Raw genomic sequence first — 22,332 nt, forward strand, 5'->3', positions numbered from 1 at the left:
TACAGATACCCTTAAGGCTAACATATTCATACTAAAACCTAAAAAACTTCGGTTTTGATTTCATGTTAACTTTAAGCCTGTTTTGAAGTGGATTCCATTTGAATTCAATTTGTATTTCATGTTCCCAGTAGGAGATTTTAACTGGAACGCCTACTCTAATCAAATTCACAACAACCAAAGAAACCAAAATGGTGGAAAGTAGTGGAAAAAGTAGTAATATATTGTTTATTAGCACTTTTGTTTGTCTCAATAAACTTTATGGTGCGCACAGTCTAAGCTCTATCTGTGAACATGAGACTTACACATTATTATTTTGCCAATATTTTGTGTCTTTATCTCTACCTGATCTCATGACGAAAACATACAAGATGCGAAATGTGTACCAATAAGTACATATTATTGCAGTTTCCAACAGAAATGAACATTAGAGGCAGTAAAACAGCAAGCACTGTAATTGTTTATTTATATATACAGTTATGACTACAGCTCCATATGTTTCGCTTTCCGAATGTAACAGGCTTGCATTGTAGCTTAGGATGCGGAATCCTTGAGTACGAATTCCGTTAAAAACATGACTCACGATCAACGCAAACACTTTTTTAGAACTACTCAGTGGACATTTCACATCGAATATGTCACAAAAATGTACATATTTCGCGTCTGGCAAAAACTTTTCCACAGGTATGTTTTCGTCAAGAGATCAGGTCACGTCCATCTTGTTTTTTTGACTTGTGTACTGGAACGTGGTCAACATGGGCTTGACATCAGCTCCGACATCCAATTTCCAAGGTAGACTCTAAAAAATAAAGGTGCTTCAAAAGGTTCTTCAAGCGATGCCATAGAAGAACCATTTTTGGTTCCACAAAGAACCATTCAGTCAAAGATTCTTTAAAGAACCATTTTTTGCTTACCTTTTTATAATCTGAAGAACCTTATTTGCCACAAGGAACCTTTTGTGAAACAGCGCATAATTCCTCAGAATTGCGAGTTTATATCTCACAATTCTGACTTTTTAACTCACAAGCGCACTGATTGTATTCTGATTGGCTGTCATTGTTTTTTTATCGTTCATAAGCTGGAGAAAAATAATTTTGAAAGGGATTCGAGTGATAACACTCTGTCGTTATCATTATAGCAGCGGTATAGACTCAAAACTATATGTTTATCGTTATATTTATTGGTCTCGGTGTGAACAGGCCTTTAATCCTGGTTAAGTATTTAGTCACAAACAAACAAATAAAAGATTAAGGGGAAAAGATTTCTAAAAGAACGTTTTATTTTAGCAGTTGTTGGAAACATGTCATATTTGTCAGATGATATCACACCGTAAACCTTAGTTATATTAAACAACATCCACGCCAGATAGCACACGTACGTCTGCAAGATGTCTTTTAAAGATCACTTGATCGGAAAGCATCTACTGTGTACAAACATCTGACATACCTACATCCTAAATCATAAACATCCTAAAGACATCTAATAGACGTCCATTTGACATCTGATAGGAAATGTCCTATATATGTATTGCAGATGAGCAAACATTCTAAAAAAACATTCTAAAAAAACAAAAAAACAAAAACAAAACAATTCCAGATGTTAATGCAGACGTCAAATAGATGTCTCTGTGATGTATGTGTGTATAATTATATATCTTCGGATATAACTAAATTAATCACTCGTAAACAGCAAAGAGAACGTATGCAGCAGAGAAGACGTCAACATCGACAGCAGCAGTGATTATCCAGGTTAAATCTTTATCTAAACTAACTCCAATTGACCAATGTCCTCATGTCTCTAGGGATTGCATTATAGTTTTTATCCACTTACGCAGAGTGGGCATCTGCAGCTGTTCTCATGCAGAGACAGTGGCAGGGAGTGAGAACAACAGAGAGAGAGAGAATTAGGCAGGTCTCCTAATTTATTTAGCATTTGTATCACTGTGACTCATAATGTTGCTGTATTATGTATCTAATATTAAATAAATGTCTTCTCAAAAAAGTTCTTCTCACATTAATTCACATCTTCATCCCTCATCCTTTTTTCGATTCTCATGCACTATTCATTCATTCTCATGCCAAACTCCACAGTATCAGCATGCAACAGTGCCTTACAATTCTCACCGCCAAGTACTAACTGCACAGATACGCTAATATGCATAAAATTGTGCCATCATTTTGAGTGAAATATGCATATCTTGTGGCTGGTACTCCGCTTCAAGTCCCAGAGGCAAAAGAACTGTAATCTTGCAAGTGGAAGTCATTCCCATCTGAATAATTGATGAGAAATGATTGGCATAAGAGGTGGCATGTGCCCATAGAGATGTTCAGCAATGGTCACTGCATCAGAAATGAAAAAAACAACTGGCCATGCAATGTAAACAACACATTTTAAGTTTTATCTTTTTTAAAAGAACATACAAATTATGGTTCTATCAAATATTTTAGTATTAATTATAATTTACAGATATTGACCAAACAGTGAATTCAGGTTATAAATGGTTTAAATTGTTTATTTGCAATATTGATAATTTATTAAAATATAAATATACATCGTTTTAGACATAAGCAAAACAACCATTGTTATTATTCTGATTATTATTATTATTAGTAGTAGTATTCTCCGTATTTTACATTTGTAAATCTATATTTGCTTGCGTTCCGTAAGTTTAAATCTTGGTTATCTAATTTCAAATGTACTAATTTCTTATTCCCGCGGAGGGAGGGTGAGACGCTGACTTGAACAGCTGCTTCATGACCCAAAAAACTGTCAGTCTTTCCCTGGAATAAATTGTGGAATGTTCCATTTTTTCAGGCAGGGACGCGTAATGTTCTGTATTCCATTAATAAGAACATAAAGTTCTGAAATGTGCATGATTGAAGACTGAACTTAATTAAAACACATATTTAGTGAACATTCCAAGTATTTATGAAATATACTGGGAATATTTCAATGTGTCAACAGGAATAATGTCTATATTTTCCCCCGGCCCTGGAAGCCCTCTTTCAGGCAGACCCATAGTAGAATCAATTCACACAGTGGGGAGCTTGAAACCGTCCACTCGTGCTTCTCAGCTTAGTTTGGAAAAATAAGTCTTGAACACAGTTTGGATTTCAAAGTTGTACGATGTGGTTTGCGAGAGAAGGTTGCGACGTTCTTGCAGCAATCCAGTCATTCGCTATTTCACACGACCTCCACATCGAGAGATTATGTCGTGCATGATGAAACGAGTTAGCGTTTATTAGACTGAGCTGACGCTGTTCTTGAAACACGTATCGCACGTTGGCAGCGAGATAACCATCTTTCTATAATATGCTTATGCAGTTGGTATTTCGCAGAGTTATGGGTGACATCGGTCATCCTTGGCTTTGGACGAAAGGCTTATTTGCTCTCAAATCCATGATCAGAATGTTATTAAAATACTTAGTAATATACATAAAATATGCTCTTATATAGTATAATTATTGGTATTAATGTAATGTTGTGGACCACTTACGTGAAAGTAAACCAGTAGATTTTATCCCAAAGTCAGGGGTCTTCAACATATTTCAGGCCAAGGACATATATAAAATCAAGTGTTGAATTTTAAGTCTAGCATGCTTTATCCTATAGACATATATTTTGTTGCTTATATTTAGTGTGCAACTTTTTAAAAGAAGGTCTCAGTATTTTCCGGGCTCAAACCAGCTATTTTTGAAAATGAATTAAACCCCTGCCCATTCTGTGATATATTTTTTATGTTTACTTTTATAAAAAGTGGGAAATAATAGTATTTTTGACGATGTAATACTCTCAGATAGGCAGCGATCGAGCAGTTGCTATGGTTACCTTTTACGCACACTAGGCAATTTCTTTGCAAGCAGATATTTAGCGCTTGTAAATGTTCGTGATTACTGAAACGTTAAATGTGTGTGTGTGTGTGTGTGTGTGTGTGTGTGTATATGTATGTATATATATATATGTATATATATATATATATATATATATATATATATATATATATATATATATATATATCCGGCTAACTGACCAAATCGTGATATAAGAGCAAACCGAGGTTAAGTATATCTTATATCTCTTATATCACGATTTGGTCAGTTACCCGGATGTACACAATAGCATTATTGCGTGGAAGCTGCTAAATCATACAGAGAAAGACTTAGAAAGCGGGAAAGGGCACAATATTTTGACAAACTAAAGTTAATAGGTTGTAAAGATAAGTACGAGCAGTATTAACTAAGATATTAGTCTAATATTTCACCTACCTGACCGGAAATGATAGTAACAAACAAAAATGTTGTCAAGATTCTTGCCCTGGAAATCCTGGTTCAGTTTGACCAACCACAAACGCCTTTTGATCCTCAGACAGTTTTTTGCACTCTTCTCCTTGATTTGTTATAACTTTTGGCAGTCTATAGTACTCCAAATGTTTTTCCCAGTCTGAACGATTAGTACAGCCCAAAACATGACAATAATTGACCATTTTCACCAGCAATAATCAGCAAAAATATGCAAGTTTCGTTCGGTTCAGTGGCATTGTTTACATTCAGTGCCGCCAATATGGTTGATTGAGGACGCGTCGTGAAAACACGATTCTTTGTATCAGCTTACATGCAGTTAGCAGTGCTAGTGAGAAATGATTGACATCTTTCAAGGTCATTTAGATTTATAATTTACTTAAGATGACTTAATTAATCAACTAAAATGTTTATAAGCCTTAAAAAGTATTTTAGTACTTACACAAAATATGCAGTTTTATGATCATATATATGAGGGGTCTAAGCAGGACTGATTTAGCTTATATTTTTTCTTTAGTAGGCCTAAACTAAGAGGTGACATTTGCTCAGTTTTTTCCCCCAGATATGAGGACAAGAACCAAGAGCGGCAAACCAGTCATTTTGCCATTGCTGTCAGCCCAAGAAGTCAAAGGATCCTAGCGCCTCCTATGTGTGAATGTGAAGATTAACACATTACATTGAAATACCTTTTCAACAGGTAAAACGATGCATTTTATCCATATATTTCCAGCACGGAAGTGAGCTGTTTTCTGTTAATGAATCTTCCGATTCAAAAGTGCAGTATAAAAACAATTTGCACTAAACGAGTGTTTTATGATTATAATAATAGATATTCGTTTATGAAGAAAGGACTGTTTTTGTACAACTAAAACAACTGGAAGCGGATGACACCGGAAACCTGGCACATTCAAGTCACAAGACCACACCCGCTCTTACGTCAATACTATGTTTTTCAATTCTTTTTTCAGTTATATTGCTAATGTCAGAGTGTAATGATAACTCGTGTTTTTACATATTTAAAGTGATTCTTGACAATAACAACCATCAACAATATGTGACCCTGGACCACAAAACCAGTCATAAGGGTCAATTTTTTTTAAATTGAGATTTATACATCATCTGAAATCTGAATAAATACGCTTTCCATTAATGTATAGTATGTTATGATAGGACAATATTTGGCCGAGATAAAACTATTTGAAAATCTGAGGGTGTAAAAAACTAAATATTGAGAAGATTGCATTTAAAGTTGTACAAATTAAGTTATTAACAACGCACAAAACATGTAACTAATAGTTTTTATTTAAAACTAAGATAGGAAATTCACAAAATATCTGCATGAAGCATCTTTACTTAATATCCTAATGATATGGCATATAATTTTGACCCATACAATGTATTGTTAGCTATTGCTACAATTATGACTGGTTTTGTAATCCAGAGTCACATATTTGCAGTGTGGCCAGTAACATAACAGCCAGTTCACACTGTTGCATTCATAATATGCTGCATCTTTCACATGTATATTAACATGTTTAGCATTGTGATGCTGTCTCAAGTCCCTTTACATTAGGGTGACCATATGTCCTCCTTTTTGGCTATAAAATTATGTCCGGGGGGATTTTGTAAAATATCATAAAATGTCAGTTTTTTTTTTCTTTTAACCTCATTTCACTGACCGTCATTAATTCAACACTTTAAATGCAGCCACTGCCCACCGGCATTATTTGGAGGTACCTGTCTGATGACGTGAAATACCCAATTGTCAAAACAAAACAAACGAAGAGCTGTGCTGCAAGAGCTGTGTGTCACTAACATGCCGAAACGTAAATGTAGTTACGAATTGCAAAAAAAAAAAATCAAGCCCATCCTGGGGAGGGTGTCCTCTTTTTGGATTCTCAGAATATGGTCACCCTACTTTACATTGGATCATGAATTTAGGTGCTGAGGTTTGTTGAACATGTCAGTGTGGATGTGTCTGTGTACTGGAGAGTGCGTCATACTTTGCTATGTGAGTCATCAGACGTATTGTTAGGCTCAGGGAAGAGACGGCCCCTGCTCTACGACCAATCAGAGTTTAGGAAGAGCCAAAACAAGGCCTTGGGTTCTTACTCACACTCTTCTGTGTCTCTCAGCATGTGTTTGTGTGTGACAGATCCACTGCCTGCTGATCACACATCTCACATCCTGCCACACGGTGAGGATTTGCCAGCCAGCCGCCCAAGGACTGGAATCTGTTTGCCCAGTATGCCAGTGTTGACATGACACCTCATGATTTGTTACGGATAAAGCCAGGAACCTGCAGAAATAAAGTGGAGCCCCTGTGTTTGTGGATTAAACAGTTATCACTAGTTAAACAAACCATCGAGTCTCACCATGGAAATGTAACAAGCCTTTCTCTGTAATGTAGAGACACAAACCTTGCTCTAACACAGCAGCAACAAACCTATCCATAATGATACTCGTTTAACACGTTATGATTTACAAAAGTTTCCATGTCTGATGGTTTTCCAGAGACCCATCCAGCAAAAATGCACTGAAACCTGTGGATGAGGAAAAGCAGAGAGGCTCGGCCAGTTTCTGTAAACAAGCCTATGACGCATGATGGATGACTAATATTGTGACATCACAACAATAATTGTCTTTGTTATGAAAAGAAAATAGCACATGCAAAAAATAACCCAAAGCAGGGACAAATTAATTTCTCTCAATTCACCTGTGAAAGATTTAATCTAACTAAACATTCTGAATGTTTAAATTAACTCTATTTATCATTTTAATAAATTAACATTAAACATTTTTGATATAGGACACCTACACAAAATCATGTAAACTTATTATACATCCACATCAGCTTCATTCAGTACTAAGGGCCTGTTCAAATACCCACACTTGCGTTCTAGGCCACTACAAAGTGCACAAGACTCTAAATACTCATCCTAAAGCTCAGTGCCAATGAGAACTTTACATTAGTTACATTATTACATATAAGTTAAATGAATTAGATATTACACATAATTTGGAAGTAAAACAAAGGGTTGAGCATTTTATTGGTGCAGAATGTTAGTAACTGCTTTTATCCACAATTAAATTGTGGTGTCAGTTGTTACATAGAGACATCTAGAAGGTTATTGAAAATCAATGTTGTGTGTATGTCTGATTGGGTAAACATGTTTTACAAAGACTTGGGGTCTTCACACCCACTTGGGCTAAATACAGGGAATACATCAAGTATATTAGTAGTCAAGTGCAAATACCACAATTGCTGGTATTGAGACTTGCCCTTAGGTGCTCCCATTGTATTTGCAAGTAGAAGTCCGCCATCTAGTGGTGAAAAGTAATCATGGTAACACTTTTTATGAAGCCTGTTGTGTACAGGCTATACATAAAGATATTTCTAATGTGTTATTGATATCTGTGATATTTTTAAATTATGTTTTATAATGTTTACCTATTTATTGTTAAATCTTATGAAGAATACTAAGTATTATTACATTAAATTATAATTATACTCTTTAATTATTTAAAACATTTAGTTGATTATAAAGTGTATTATAAAATGTTACAAATTAATTTCAGAATAGCTTATTTAATGCATTTATACACTATCAGTCAAAAGTTTTTGAACAGTAAGGTTTTTAATGTTCTTTAAAGAGGTCTTTTTTTTATTTGTGATTTTTTTTACTATTTAAAATAACCGCTTTGTATTTGTATATATTTTAAAATGTAATTTATTCCTGTGATCAAAGCTAAATTTTCAGCATCATTACTCTAGTCTTTAGTGTCACATGATCCTTCAGAAATCATATGCTGATTTGCTGTTCAAGAAACATTTATTATTATAATTATTATCAATATTCAAAACAGTTGAAAACATTTTTTTTTAGGATTCTTTGATAGAAAGATCCAAAGATCAGCATTTATGTGAAATAAAAAGGTTTTTGTAACATTATACACTAAACCATTAAAAAGTGTTTTGTTTTTTTTGGGCGGAAAGAAATTATAGAAATTAATAGTTTTATTTAGCAAGGATGCTTTAAAATGATCAAAAGTGATGATAAAGACATTTATAATGTTACAAAAGATTTCTAATTCAGATAAATGCTGTTCTGAACTTTCTATGCATCAAAGAAACCTAAAACAAAATTCTACTCAGCGGTTTTCAACATAATAATAATAATAAATGTTTTCTTTGTTTGTTTTTTTTTTACAGCAAATTTGAATATTAGAATGATTTCTGAAGGATCACACCACTGGAGTAATGATGCTAAAAATGAATTTCTATTCATAGAAATTTTTTGGATCAAATAAATGCAGGCTTGGTGAGCAGAAGAGACTTCTTCAAAAAATCTTACTGTTCAAAAACTTTTGACTGGTGTATCCTGACTTCGAAGAAAATGTTACTTCAAACACTCCTGACAAACAGCAGGTTTCCTAAAGTCAGAAACGAAACCCAAACTTTCATAAGATTTCAGTGTTTTATCAGGTGTGCACATTAAACAGTGCATTTACAGACATGAAAATTATTGTAGAACAAGTTCACAAAATTACATGTTCAGCAGTTTGACCAAACGATTGTGTGTGATTATCAGTCACAGGATCTTCATTTAGTCCTGATAAAGTGATCTTAGGTTCATTAGTCCAGTGATTAGCAACATTTCTCTAAATCACACACACACACATTGTAGTGAAGGAAGATCTATAAAAAAAAACTTTAAAATTAACCTAAATTACACACAAATGTCCTTATTGGCATCACATTCATTAAGAAGTTCTATGGAAATGCAGCATGTGCTGTCTTCAAAATGGCACATGTTCAAAGTTCACAGGTCAAACTTCTACATTACATCTCCTCCTCGTCCTCTTCCTCCTCTGGCAGGATTCCAGGACAGGGTTCCATGGTTACAGCAACACCCATTCCACTGCGCCCAACAGGCATATCTGTTACATACGTCCATACATTACTGCCTGGACAGTAGCACTCCACACTGGACAAGAAACCCCCTTGATTGAATCCTCCTGAAATGGAATAATAATATTTACATTATGCATGCATTTAGCAGCAAAAAGCAACATACAATGCCTTCAAGGTGAACATTTTTTCAGTTAATGCATTCCCTTCCACCCATTCAGCTCACCTAACACATAAATCTTGCACTGGTAGGCCGTGACTCCGTGTGCACTGCGACATTGGCTCATAGAGGCCATGGGTTCCCACACGTCTCGAGTGACGTTGTATCTCTCTATCGTTTTGAGCTGGGTTTGACCATCATAGCCACCAATTGCATATAGGTAGCTATCCATGCACACCACCCCTGCAAACAAAACAAAAAACAGACCATTTAGCACATATCAACAAGTGTTTATTTAATTAATGCAGAAAATCTGAAATATTTTATATTCCGGTATGAAGCTCATTGCTGTTGTTGTAGATTATTGCTGCTGCTGCAAAACAGGAACAGAAACTTGTATCTGCCGATACATATGTGATACGGTGCTGTATTTAAGACATACTGATGCTGCACAAATAGCATATATAATAACCTGTAGCAGATCTATAGAGGTGGAGCTGGGGAGGTGAAGGTTTTCAGAGGAACTCTGAAACTATGCTGCAAAATGCTCTAGTGAACGCTAGCAGCCATTTAAATGTAAAGCAGCAAGCTCATTTGCTGCGTTTGCAACATGAACCAACATGAATTAGCTTGTGCCTAAATATCATCAGTTTGTGTTAACAATCCATCAGTCTGCACCATCTAGAGGTTCATGACAAAACTTGGCATTTCTTTTGAATTTGCAACATTGGTAATAACAAAACAATTTAAGTCCCATTTGAGTAATAATTGACTACCAAATCAGCATAACTTTAAAAAATAAATCTTATTTATTCCAAAGTTTTGACTGGTAGTGCATGTATGCATTAATTGTATGTTGTATTTTTGAGCTGGACATCTCTTAGTCTCCATCCACAGTCACTGTGTGGAAGAACTTAAAAAATAAATGTTACCCTGCTGCCTTAAAATTTTAAGTTTAGTCTACTTGTTAAGCTGTATTAAGTGACAACTTAGATATTTGAGTTGACTAAACTAAAGATTTGGTTTGTCAAACTTAAAAGATTTGAACATTTTAAGTTGAATCTACTCAAATATCTAAGTTGTCACTTAGTACAGCTTAACATTTCCAATTTACTGAACTTTTTTAATTTGCATTTTAATGAGTGAAATAAGTATTTCATCCCCAATCACTAAGCAAGATTTCTGGCTCCCAGGTGTGTTTTATACAGGTAATGAGCTGAGATTAGAAGCACTCTCTTAAAGGGAGCTTGCTTGGTGAGAAGGTGACAAGAGTTGGTATGATTAATCACAAGTTATTCACAAAATAACTGCCAATCTCCCTTGGTCTGGGGCTCCATGCAAGATCTTACCTCGTAGAGTTATAAAGATCATGAGAATGGTGAGGAATCAGCCCAGAAATACACAGGAGGATCTTGTCAATGATCTCAAGGCAGCTGGGACCAAGAAAATAATTGGTAACACACTACGCCATGAACGACTCAAATCCTACAGCGCCCTCAAAGCCCCCCTGCTCAAGAAAGCACATGTACAAGTAAGTTTGCCAATGAACATTTAAATGATTTAGAGGAGAACTGGGTGAAAGTGTTGTGGTCAGATGAGACCAAAATCCAGCTCTTTGGCATCAACTCAACTTGCTGTGTTTGGAGGAGGAGGAATGCTGCCTATGACCCCAAGAACACCATCCCCACCGTCAAACATGGAGGTGGAAACATGCTTTGGGGGTGTTTTTCTGCTAAAGGGACAGGACAACTGAACCACATCAAAGGGATGATGGATGGGGCCATATGCCATCAAATCTTGGGTGAGAACCTCCTTCCCTCATTGAAAATGGGTCGTGGATGGGTATTCCAGCAAGACAATGACCCAAAACACACAGCCAAGGCAACAAAGGAGTGGCTCAAGAAGAAGCACATTAAGGTCCTAGAGTGGCCTAGCCAGTCTCCAGACCTCAATCCCATAGAAATCTGTGGAGGAAGCTAAAGGTTTGAGTTGCCAAATGTCAGCCTTGAAACCTTAATGACTTGGAGAGAATCTGCAAAGAGGAGTGGGACAAAATCCCTCCTGAGATGTGTGCAAACCTGGTGGCCAACAACAAGAAACGTCTGACCTTTGTGATTGCCAACAAGGGTTTAGCTAAATCATGTTTTGCAAAGGGGTTAAATATTTATTCCACTCATTAAAATGCAAATCAATTTATAACATTTTGAAATGCATTTTTCTGGATTGTTTTGTTGTTATTCTGTCTCTCACTGTTCAAATAAACCTACCACTAAAATTATAAACTGATCATTTTTTGTCAGTGGGCAAATCTAAAAAATCAGCAGGGGATCAAATAATTATTTTCCCCACTGCATAAAAAGATGTGGGTTTTTAAAATAACATAAATCTTTCATGGGTTTTCAATTACAAGAGACATCATTTACTTTATAATAAGCCATACAAATCTTAATATCCGGGGTTCCCTTTAAAACATCACCTTTACGTAAAGGAAAAAAAACATATAGATTTGCAACAACATAAGGCCACTGTTTGAGCAATTACAGATTATTGTGTTATCTGCAGGATCAAGCAGCTCTCAGAAGTAGGCATTCCTAGAAGTGCAGTCACCTTCATGGGCAATTTTAAAAATAGTTTTGTTAATCTTTTTTATTTATTAACTCATGAATGGAAAGATGATGTTTTTTGGTTTACTTAGAATTTCATTTATGTTTGATTCAGGTTTATCTGTACATTTATTTATTAAGCAGACACTTTTGTTCACAGCGACTTCAAAAAGTGATTCATCTTTTGAAGGTAATAACACGAGAAGTGCTGACAATACAATGTTTCAATCATTGTCTAGAATAGTATGGTATTACGTTTCAACTTTAATGGTGTTTTATGTTGTTACAGGTTGTAACAACACACTGTAAAATGCCACATGATTAGATATGATGTGGTCTTTTGTTCTCTTATTTTTTTTATTGTTCCCTTTAGTCACTTTCATATAATCACACCATTCATGCAGTACATCATATGCGGTTAACATGTCAAGTAAAGGAAAACAGTTCCAATTCATTAATTTGATAAATGGTGCAGTGTATTTACCAAGACCGCTCCGAACTGTGCTCATAGGTGCCACATGCTGCCAGGTGTTCGTGTCTGGCTGATAGCGCTCAACCGTGTTCCATCGATTGTCCCCGTCGAAACCCCCAACCACATACAGACTTCCACCACACGTGACGACACCGGCCCCCAGCCGCGCCACCGACATAGGGGCCACAAATGTCCAACGGTTTGTTTCTGGGTCATACCTGTGAAAACAACAAGCAGGAAATGTGTACAAACCAGTTGAGATATTTTCGTCTAGGAATACGATTTCCTAAAAACAGCAATGAGGAAGTCAACACAAAGGTGTTTTTGTAAATGTCTCATGGGCTCATCACTTCAAGAATTTGTTTTTCTTTGTTCCTAACAATGATATCCAGTGCCAAATACCAATCATAACTGCATGCAATTCCCATGAGTGGATATATGGCCAACAGAATGTCACAATTTAAAAAAAAACAGCCTTCAGCAAGAAGAGGTTGCATTTAACCTGCCAACAATGCAATATCTCTATTTAAAAGCTTGTGAAGACAGCTACTGTTACTGACCCGAGAGTTTCTGTCTCCCAGCACAACAGAGGCTCATAGTGAGTCTTGAATTTCACACATCTTTGAAACTGTAGAGGATCTATCGACGTTCATTGTTTAAATTTCGTCTAGCTTTAATTCCTAAATAGAATCCACACACTTTCTCTCCCTGCATTCCTGGACAGATTAACTTTCTGATTTGAGCCGCTCACTCAGTCATAAATTATCCTCAATAGGATTCACATGGCTCTGTTATTAATTTGAACTTGTGCTCTTCTACTAGAAAGCTTTTTGAAATCTCATATCCACAGTAAAAACAAGAATTAAAAGACAAAGTTAATGAGGTTAATGGCACGCACTTATGTTTGTGGCAGAAATTTATCTTGTTTTTAGGATGTCTACAAATACCCACTACCTTTTATGACTTGGGGTCAGTAAGATTTTTTTTGTTAAAGAAATTAATACTTTTATTAATTGATCAGAAAGTATATTAAGTATATTATGTTACAAAAAAATCCTGAAATGTTTCTTGGGCCACAAAATCAGAATATTAGAATGATTTGTGAGGATCATGTGACATGTGTAATGGTTGCTGAAAATTCATCTTTCCGTCACAGGAATGAATTACATATATATGAAAATAACTATTTTAAATTAAATAATATTTCACAATATTACTGTTTTTACAGTAGATTTGACAAAATAAATGCAGCCTAGGTATGAATAAGAAACTTCTTTTTAAAAAGAAAAACATACATACACTGCAGTTCAAAAGTTTGGGATCAGTAATATTTTTAAATGTTTTTTTTTAAGAAGTTTCTTATGCTCATCAAAGGCTGCATTTATTTGATTAAAAATCCAGAAAAAAACAGTATTATTGTGAAATATTATTTCCATATAAAATAACTCCAGTCTTCAGTGTCACTTGATCTTTCAGAAATCCTTCTAATATGCAGATTTATTATCAATGTTGAAAACAGTTATGCTGTTTAATTTTTTTTGGAACCTGCGATACTTTTTTGATTCCTTTATAAATAAAAAAGAACAGCATTTATTCCAAATAGAATTTTTTTGCAACAATATAAACTACCATTTAAAAGTTTGTGGTCAGTACATTTTTATTATTTATTTTTTTGAAGGAAATTAATACTTTTTTTCACCAAAGATGTATTAAATTGATAAAGACTTATATTGTTAGAAAAAGCTTTCTATTTTGAATAAATGCTGTTCTTTTTAACTTTTTATTTATCAAAGAATCCTAAAAAAGAATCACGGGTTCCAAAAAATATTAAGCAGCACAACTGTTCCAACACTGATATTAAAAGCAATAAATCAGCAGAATGATTTCTGAAGGATCATGTGACACTAAAGACTGGAGTAACGGCTGGTGAAAATTCAGCTTTGCATCAAAGGAATAAATAATACTTTTAAATATATTAAAATAGAAATACATTACTTTAGACTGTAATTACATTTCACAATATTACATTTTTTTGATCAAGTAAATGCAGTTTTGATAAAGCATAAGAGAATTAAAAAAAAAAAATCTTACTGATCCCAATAGCAGTGTATATGTATTTTTCTTTGTCGTAAGGTCAATGTCTTAATTCTGTACAATACTTTTAAAGAAATTAAAATATCCACATTTTGTATTTGTATAAAAGTCATAGACATCTCATCCCAAGACTAATTAAAGATGACTTAAGCTACTTTGTGCATTTATCATTATTAGCAAGACTATTAATGCAGTTAGTTTGCTTCCTTAGGTAAATGTTATGATGTTCCAATAACCTTTTCAAGGTAAATATAGCAACCACCTTAGTTCTCGCAAAACAATAGAGTCCTTCCTTTCAATTGTGACATTTAGATGCACTGTCATGCAGTACTTGACAAACAACATGGCACTTTCGTTTTGGGTTCCTAATGAAACCCTATAAATACTGTAGAGTTCATGCAAGGTCTTATTACCTGATCTGTCACCGAGTTTACTGCCCAATAAATATAAAATATTCATATCATTACATTAATTGTGGAGAAATGTGTTTCTCCTGAAAGGCCTAACCTGACTCTACGCTGTGGAATGTACGTTATGAAACAGATTTGCCTGGAGCTTGTTAGTCAAGAGTGACTGCTCTGAAAAGAACTGAGCAAAATGATCTCTACACCCTGATGGAAGGCACTTGTTTTAAATCAAAACACTCTCTGTAACCGATGAGGGATGTATCAAAAGTGTAGCGTGTAACATAACCTTTCCGCTAATATTTCATTTATCTCGTACAAAATGTTCTGTGTAAAAGTTCTTCTGTTGGACAGGTGTGCGACGCAGTCTTCGCTGTGTACCGAGTTTAAATCTGTCACTCTACACTGTGCTAATGTTTTGATTCCGCTAGCGTACGTATAATAGAAAGGAAATACAATATAAAGGGGAAAAACCCTACAGCGTAAAAGAAACAACACAAAACCTTTTCGAGTTTTCTTCCTGTCTCAGCCTCACCTCTCAACGCTGTTGTGATGTGTAGAGGCATGTGAACCCCCTACGGCATAAATGCTGCCGTCAATGACCCCGACACCCACTCGGTTTCTGGGCGTGTTGAGCGGAGCCAGCTGGGTCCACTGGTTAGTCATGGGGTTGTAGCAGGACAAAGATCCAGACTCTGTGTTGTTCTGCAGAGACAGATTCCGTCCCCCGACCGTATAAAGCAGCCCGAACAACACGCATGCCCCAAGCCCGCTACAAGGCGATACCATGTCAGCTAGCTTTATCCAGACATTTTTCCGTGGGTCGAAGGCTTCCAGAGAGTCCAGAGAGTGTTGCTTGTAACCTCCTGCTATGTAGATGAGCTGCGTCCCACGATGAGGAGCGGGCGGCAGAGGTTTTCGAAGAGCCATGTCCTGGAAGATCTTGGACAAGAAGTCCTTGCAGGAGTTGGCCTTACTGAGGATGGGACAGGACTGCAGTTGCCTTTTGAGGAATGTGGGCGGCAGGGCGTAGATGTGGACCGCGTTGAGGAGGGCATGGAAGTACTGAGCTCGGCTCTCCGCATCCCAGCGGACCCAGTCAATGCAGGCCTTGTAGACCTCGGATTCGCAGAGCACCTTTATGCTGTCCTGACTGATCAGCTCCAGCAGCTGGCAATGGGACAAACTGAAGAACTCTTCCTCTTTGGTTACCTGTGACAAGGAAAAGTATACATGGATATATGGACATATGTAAATATGTATTTGCAGGAATACAGAATGTCAAACCAAAAGTAAATTTCATCATAAAGGTGTAGTCACATTAATTATTGATCAGCCTTTGTGGCCAGTTTTTAGGGGCGAAATGCAGTCATTTTAATAGGAATCCACGATACTGGGAATTTTGGGTGAGGGCGAAAGATTTCCCAACTGGAAATTTTGAAAGTGACTTTTGTGTGAACACACTTTATACATTGCTAAACTGTTGGTAATAGACAAGTTCACTGAATTTTTTCTAATGTGACCACACTTTAATTTTTAAATCAAAAAGGGAGCTAACAAATCTCATTCTTGGTCATTTTTAATTAAAAAACTGTGACTTCAGACACATTTTGACACCACTGACATCAGCTTCTTTTTCTAAATTTTTAGCCACCAAAGCCTATTTAAACAGAAAAAAACAGGATGGTTTAAAAACCATGATAAATAATATAGAAACTTGTGCAGGAGGGAAGATAATCAATGAACAAAGACTTTAATTTCAGTCTTTTACTGTTTTTAGCAATGGACCCTTTTCACATTTTAGGGTTTCTGAGAAGCACAAGTTGTCATAGTTGGTAAAGAAGCTATAGTGGTGAATGAAAACTGTATTTGAACCCTTTCCAACAATGACTGTATGATTTTAAGATCCATCTTTTCACTGTGAGGGCAACTGAGGGACTCATATGTGACTATTACAGAAGGTTCAAATGCTCACTGATGCTCCAGAAGGAAACAAGATGCATTAAGAGCCAGGGGTGAAAACTTTTGAACAGAATGAAGATGTGTACATTTTTCTTATTTTGCCTAAATATCATATTTTTTTTTAATTTAGTACTGTCCTTCAGAAGCTACAGAAGATATTTACATGTTTCCCAGAAGACAAAATAAGGTAAATTTATCCTGATCTTCAAATTCCAAAAGTTTTCACCCCCTGCTCTTAATGCATTGTGTTTTCTTCTGAAGCATAGGGCTGGGCGATTAATCGAAAAATAATCGAAATCGACATTCAGAACCTATAATCGTTAAAATTTTTCCAGGAAGATTATTTCAATTACTTTCCCTTTAAAAAACACAAGCGCTCCGTTCTGTTATTCCGCCGACATGTCGATGGAGAGCTTAAACAGTATTTATACAGTAAAAAGTATTTTTACAGGATATACAAGGGTAATTTTATTTAGAGGAGATACTGCTTATTTTCTACTTTTAATATGAAAAACATTGAAAATTATTTATTTTGTTTCCAATAGTGCAAGTTATTTATTTTTACTAATTTAAGAAAAATGTGACTTTTCGTTTTAAGCAATGCTTGCTTTAATTTCAGTTGTTCAACACTGATGTTCAATTAATAATCATAGATCGTAGATAGTGTGTTTCCTTCAATTATTTTAAAATCAAGTAATGCACCCTTCATCCAAAAATCTCTCGCTTGTAATATGTGAACATATTTACTGTACAAAACTTGTCAGTGAACTATGAGGGCAAAAAAATAATTATTATATAAATATAATTAAATATAATTTTATTAATAAATAAAATAATCGTTCATTAATCGTAATCGGGTTAAAATGTTCAATTAATCGAGATTTTGATTCTAAGCCAAATTGCCCAGCCCTACTGAAGCATCAGTGAGCGTTTGAACCTTCTGTATTAGTTGCATATGAGTCCTTCAGTTGTCCTCAGTGTGAAAAGATGGATTTCAAAATCATACAGTAATTGTTGGAAAGGGTTCAAATACACAAAAATGCTGAAAAACCAAAGAATTTGTGGACCTGAACAGCTGGCAGTTAAACTTCAAGACAAACAAAGAAATCATGAGCGACTATCACTAAACAAACACAGATGTGGATCATTCAGGTAACAACACAGTATTTAGAATCAAGTGTATGTAAACTTTCGAATGGGGTAATTTTTTATAAATTCAACTATAATTTTCTTTAAAAGTAAAAAAAAAAAACATTCAATGCTAGATTTACGCTATAATATCTTAGGAAGGGTCCATCGCTTCCATTGCTTAGAGTTGTGTGTACCACATATACTTTGCTAATTTTTGAGCTTGATAGTATGAATCACCTTCCACTTTCTTTGTATTGAAAAGAACAGCTTGCACATTCTACGTAACATCTCTTTTTTTAGTTGAAGAATGAAGAAAGAAAATAATGCAGGCTGACATGAGGGTGAGTAAATGATGAAAAAATTATAGTTTTTGGGTGAACTATTTCCGTAATGCCTAATGCATTTGACAGCTGGATAATTTATACGAATCAATATCTATCTGCAAGACAGACCTGACTTCCATTGACAAATCAATTAGCCACACAGCGCCACTCTCTACAGCCTTCATTCATTCAAAGACTAACTGTTACAGGTCAATGGCTCAGTACAGTTACTTGAGAGAGCACAGCAGGTGGCATTTATCGATCGCTGCTAACTGACACTTCGGTGAGCGGAGTCCATGGGGCACGCACCTCATTGAAGTGAGAGTTGATGTACTCTCTTGTGCGAAGGTGCAGCTCGGTGCAGCCGATCTCCTCAGCAAATCTCGAGATGCCTATGACATTTGACGGCTCCAGGTTCTTTGTAAGGAAATCACAGCATGCTTTGGCCACCTCTTCCATCTGATAGCGCATCGCGGTCAAGAGGACATGAAGAACACACTTCTCGCCCACTGTTATACGGGAGGTGTAGGCAAAGTCAATGAGGCGGCTGATGACCTGAGGACAGACGTCTCGCAGGGTGACCTCCGAGGCATGGCATTCCTTGAAGTTACTGGTGAACATGGCTTTGAAGTAAGGACTGCAGGCAGCCAGCACCAGTTTATGCACCTGGAGAATGTAGACACTTGTAAATAAAAAGCAGGCAGGACACACCTAAAACCAAATCATGAAAGCAGCATGTGCCGTGTTCTCGTAATTACAATCGAATGCCTTAACATGTACTAACATAATTCTGCACTTGTAATGAGGACCATTTATCTTCGTGCACTGTAATTTGCAGTGCCAGGGACATACCATATTAAAAATAACTATAACGTGCTGGACCTGTTTCTTAAAGGGATAGTTCACCCAAAAATGAAAATTTGATGTTTATCTGCTTACCCCCAGGGCATCTAAGATGTAAGTGACTTTGTTTCTTCAGTAAGACACAAACAAAGATTTTAACTCAAATCATTGAATTCTGTCTGTCATATAATGGCAGTCAATGGTTACCAATTATTTTAAGAGTGAGAAAAAAAAACACACACAGACAAAACCAAATTAAACCCTGTGGCTACTGTTCAGTTTTTTGCACAGACCGATTGTTATGTGTCTCAGGACCTAAATATATTGTCACGAGCCGCAGGGTTTAATTTGGTAATTAAACCTACATCTTGGATGCCCTGGGGGTAAGCAGACAAATATAAACTTTACATTTTTGGGTGAACTATCCCTTTAATGAGTTGCTAGTTGGAATATATTATCAGTATTCAAGTGGGGCAATCTATGTAGTTCACTATACTAAGCACTGAAGAAGAAATCTATACTAGAGATGTGCTGATATTAAAATTCTAACTGATACACATTACTAATTTTTTTGTATTGTTAAAGCCAATACCCCAAAATGGATAGTCTGGGTGAACTGAGTGAGATATTTCACATAAAATATGTTTACATGTAGTCTACAAGAGAAATTAATAGTTGAATTAATAAAAAATGACCCTGTTCATAAGTTTACATACACTTTATTCTTAATACTGTGTTCTACCTGAATGATCCACAGATGTCTTGTGTGTGTGTACCTGGTATTCATCACGTTGTGGGGACCAAATGTCCCCACAAGGATAGGAATACCAGTAAATTTTGACCTTGTGGGGACATTTCTCAGGTTTCCCAGGTCCCCAGGCTTATAAATCATGCACAATGAGTTTTTTTGATGAAGTAAAAGTTTGCACAATCTCCTGTGAGGGCTAGGTTTAGGTGTAGGGTAGGTGTAGGGCCATAGAAAATACGGTTTGTACAGTATAAAAACCATTACGCCTATGGAATGTCCCTATAAAACATGTAAACCAGTGTGTGTGTGTGTGTGTGTGTGTGTGTGTGTGTGTGTGTGGGTGTGGGTGTGATAGTTGTTCATGAATCCCTTGTTTGTCCTGAACAGTTAAACTGCCTGCTGTTCTTCAGAAAAATTCTTCAGGTCCCACAAATTCTTGTTTTTCAGCATTTTGTTTATTTGAAACCTTTCCAACAATGACTGTATGATTTTGAGATCCATCTTTTTACACCGAGGACAACTGAGGGACTCGCAACTATTGCAGAAGGCTCAAACGCTCACTGATGCTTCGGAAGGAAATAAGATGTATTGAGAGCTGGGGGATGAACATTTTTTGAATTTGAAGATCAGGGTAAATTTAATGTATTTGTCTTCTGAGAAACATGTTCGTATCTTCTGTAGCTTTTGAAGGGCAGTACTAAATGAAAAAAATATGATATTTAGGCAAAATAAGAAAAATGTACACATCTTCATTCTGTTCATCTCTCTTAATGCATTGTTTTTCCTTCTGGAGCATTAGTGAGAGTTTGAACCTTGATGAATGCTGAAAAACCAAAGAATTTGTGGGACCTGAAGGATTTTTCTGAAGAACAGCAGGCAGTTCAGGAAAAACAAGGGGCTCATGAACAACTATCACTAAACAAAAAAAAAAAAAGAGCTGTGGATCATTCAGGTAAAAACACAGTATTAAGAAACAAGTGTATGTAAACTTCTGAAATATCTTATTCAGGTCAGTACTAATTAAAAAATAACATGCAATTTGAATGATTCTGCAAGGTGCATGTAACCTTTTGACCTCAACTGTGTATGCATATAAATAACTGATGGGAATAAGTATATTAATATGCATGTGATGTAGACGAGCACTGTATAGTGCAAGGAAAAAGTCTGTGATGACTCAAACCCAGCAACCAAAACAGCGATCCCCCCCAAAAAAACTAAATACCTAAAAGTACTGTCTTATAACATAGTTCTCTATTATGCAGTTGTTAATTCTGAAAACCTTAATTCTATTAAAGAAAAAACTGGTCAGAACTGACCTGTGCTGATAAGGTCTCATGGCACTTTAAGAACAATAAAACAGCTTGGCACTGTTCCATATCTCTTACCTTGAAATCCGCTATCTTGTCTTTGTAAGTCACGTGTAGAACCAGGTCACAGAGCAACTCATGATGGCGGAGCTCGTCCATGATCTGCATTGATCTAAAAGGATGACTTTCAACCGTATAATCCAAGTAACCATGACCTCTCATGGAGGGCACCACGATGGCAGAGAAATCCTCATCTTTGATGGGCCTCTTCTTTCTTGGACATATCATTCTCCGAGACCTAGAATGTCACTGATATAAGTAGGAAATGGATGGTGACTGTAGCGGAACAATGTCTATATCCATCCACGTGTCATGAAGAAATAAAGGCACAACTGATGATCGCTTAGGGACAGAGAGCCATGTTTCTTCTGCCTGGTTAGAAGTCCACCATACCAAATTTCATTATCAAGCCAAGTTGGCATTGTTGAAATATTACACTGTTGTTTTCTTCAAATCAGACAAATTCTGCTATTTGTCTTGTGTAGATGAAAAAAAAAAATATTTTAAGCACTAAGCATTAAAAATGCAATATGCTTTTCTTCCAAAAGGTTATTGTCCTCTGAGATGGTTCATGCTCTTTTCACCCTGTGAAAAAACAGAGATACATAATTGAGAAATGTTTTGTTTATCCTCTCCAGTGATTTCATTGTTTATAAAATGCATAATTGAATATAGCCAAGATGATCTAGGAAGATATCTTAGATATCAAACTAAACAAACACTACACGGAACAGGCGATATGCACAATGGCAGCATTACGCAAATCCTGAAGAGGCAAATTTCTACTATAACAATGTATACAAGAAACTCTTTAATTACAGTCTATGTTGACAGTTGCACAGACTTGGCTGAATCATGTTTCACTTCCCTATTCCTTGACGGATGTCAAGTAGACATCAAAAAAAGAAAACAGCCAAGCCACAACCTTATTCACAGGCGAAACATGTGATTTCCTACATAATACAGGCAATTCTTGTGGCACAACTGGAATACTGTGTATCAAATGACCTTTGTG

General features: G+C 36.0%; 1 protein-coding gene across 1 annotated transcript; it reads right to left on the minus strand.

Annotated features, from left to right (window-relative positions):
* Positions 1-8,624: 8,624 nt before the first annotated feature.
* LOC141344651 (kelch-like ECH-associated protein 1A) lies at positions 8,625-21,893 on the minus strand. The gene is made up of 6 exons (XM_073849528.1): positions 21,336-21,893; positions 18,666-19,022; positions 15,476-16,152; positions 12,455-12,660; positions 9,434-9,610; positions 8,625-9,314 (listed from the first exon to the last, which is right to left on the minus strand). Exons 1-6 carry the CDS (start codon positions 21,543-21,545, stop codon positions 9,139-9,141), a joined length of 1,803 nt encoding a protein of 600 aa, XP_073705629.1. The 5' UTR covers positions 21,546-21,893; the 3' UTR covers positions 8,625-9,138.
* Positions 21,894-22,332: the final 439 nt, after the last annotated feature.

Source organism: Garra rufa, chromosome 10 (assembly GCF_049309525.1).
Source record: "Garra rufa chromosome 10, GarRuf1.0, whole genome shotgun sequence".
NCBI classification, from domain to species: Eukaryota; Metazoa; Chordata; class Actinopteri; order Cypriniformes; family Cyprinidae; genus Garra; species Garra rufa.

What these genes read in the sequence shown, in the direction of transcription:
- LOC141344651 (XM_073849528.1), bottom strand. Translation starts at nt 21,545, where the DNA reads ATGATATGTCCAAGAAAGAAGAGGCCCATCAAAGATGAGGATTTCTCT. An exon ending in TCAACTCTCACTTCAATGAG is followed by an intron (nt 16,153 to 18,665) that starts GTGCGTGCCCCA and finishes TCCTTGTCACAG; the next exon opens with GTAACCAAAGAGGAAGAGTT. An exon ending in CACAGTTCGGAGCGGTCTTG is followed by an intron (nt 9,611 to 12,454) that starts GTAAATACACTG and finishes TTTTGTTTGCAG; the next exon opens with GGGTGGTGTGCATGGATAGC.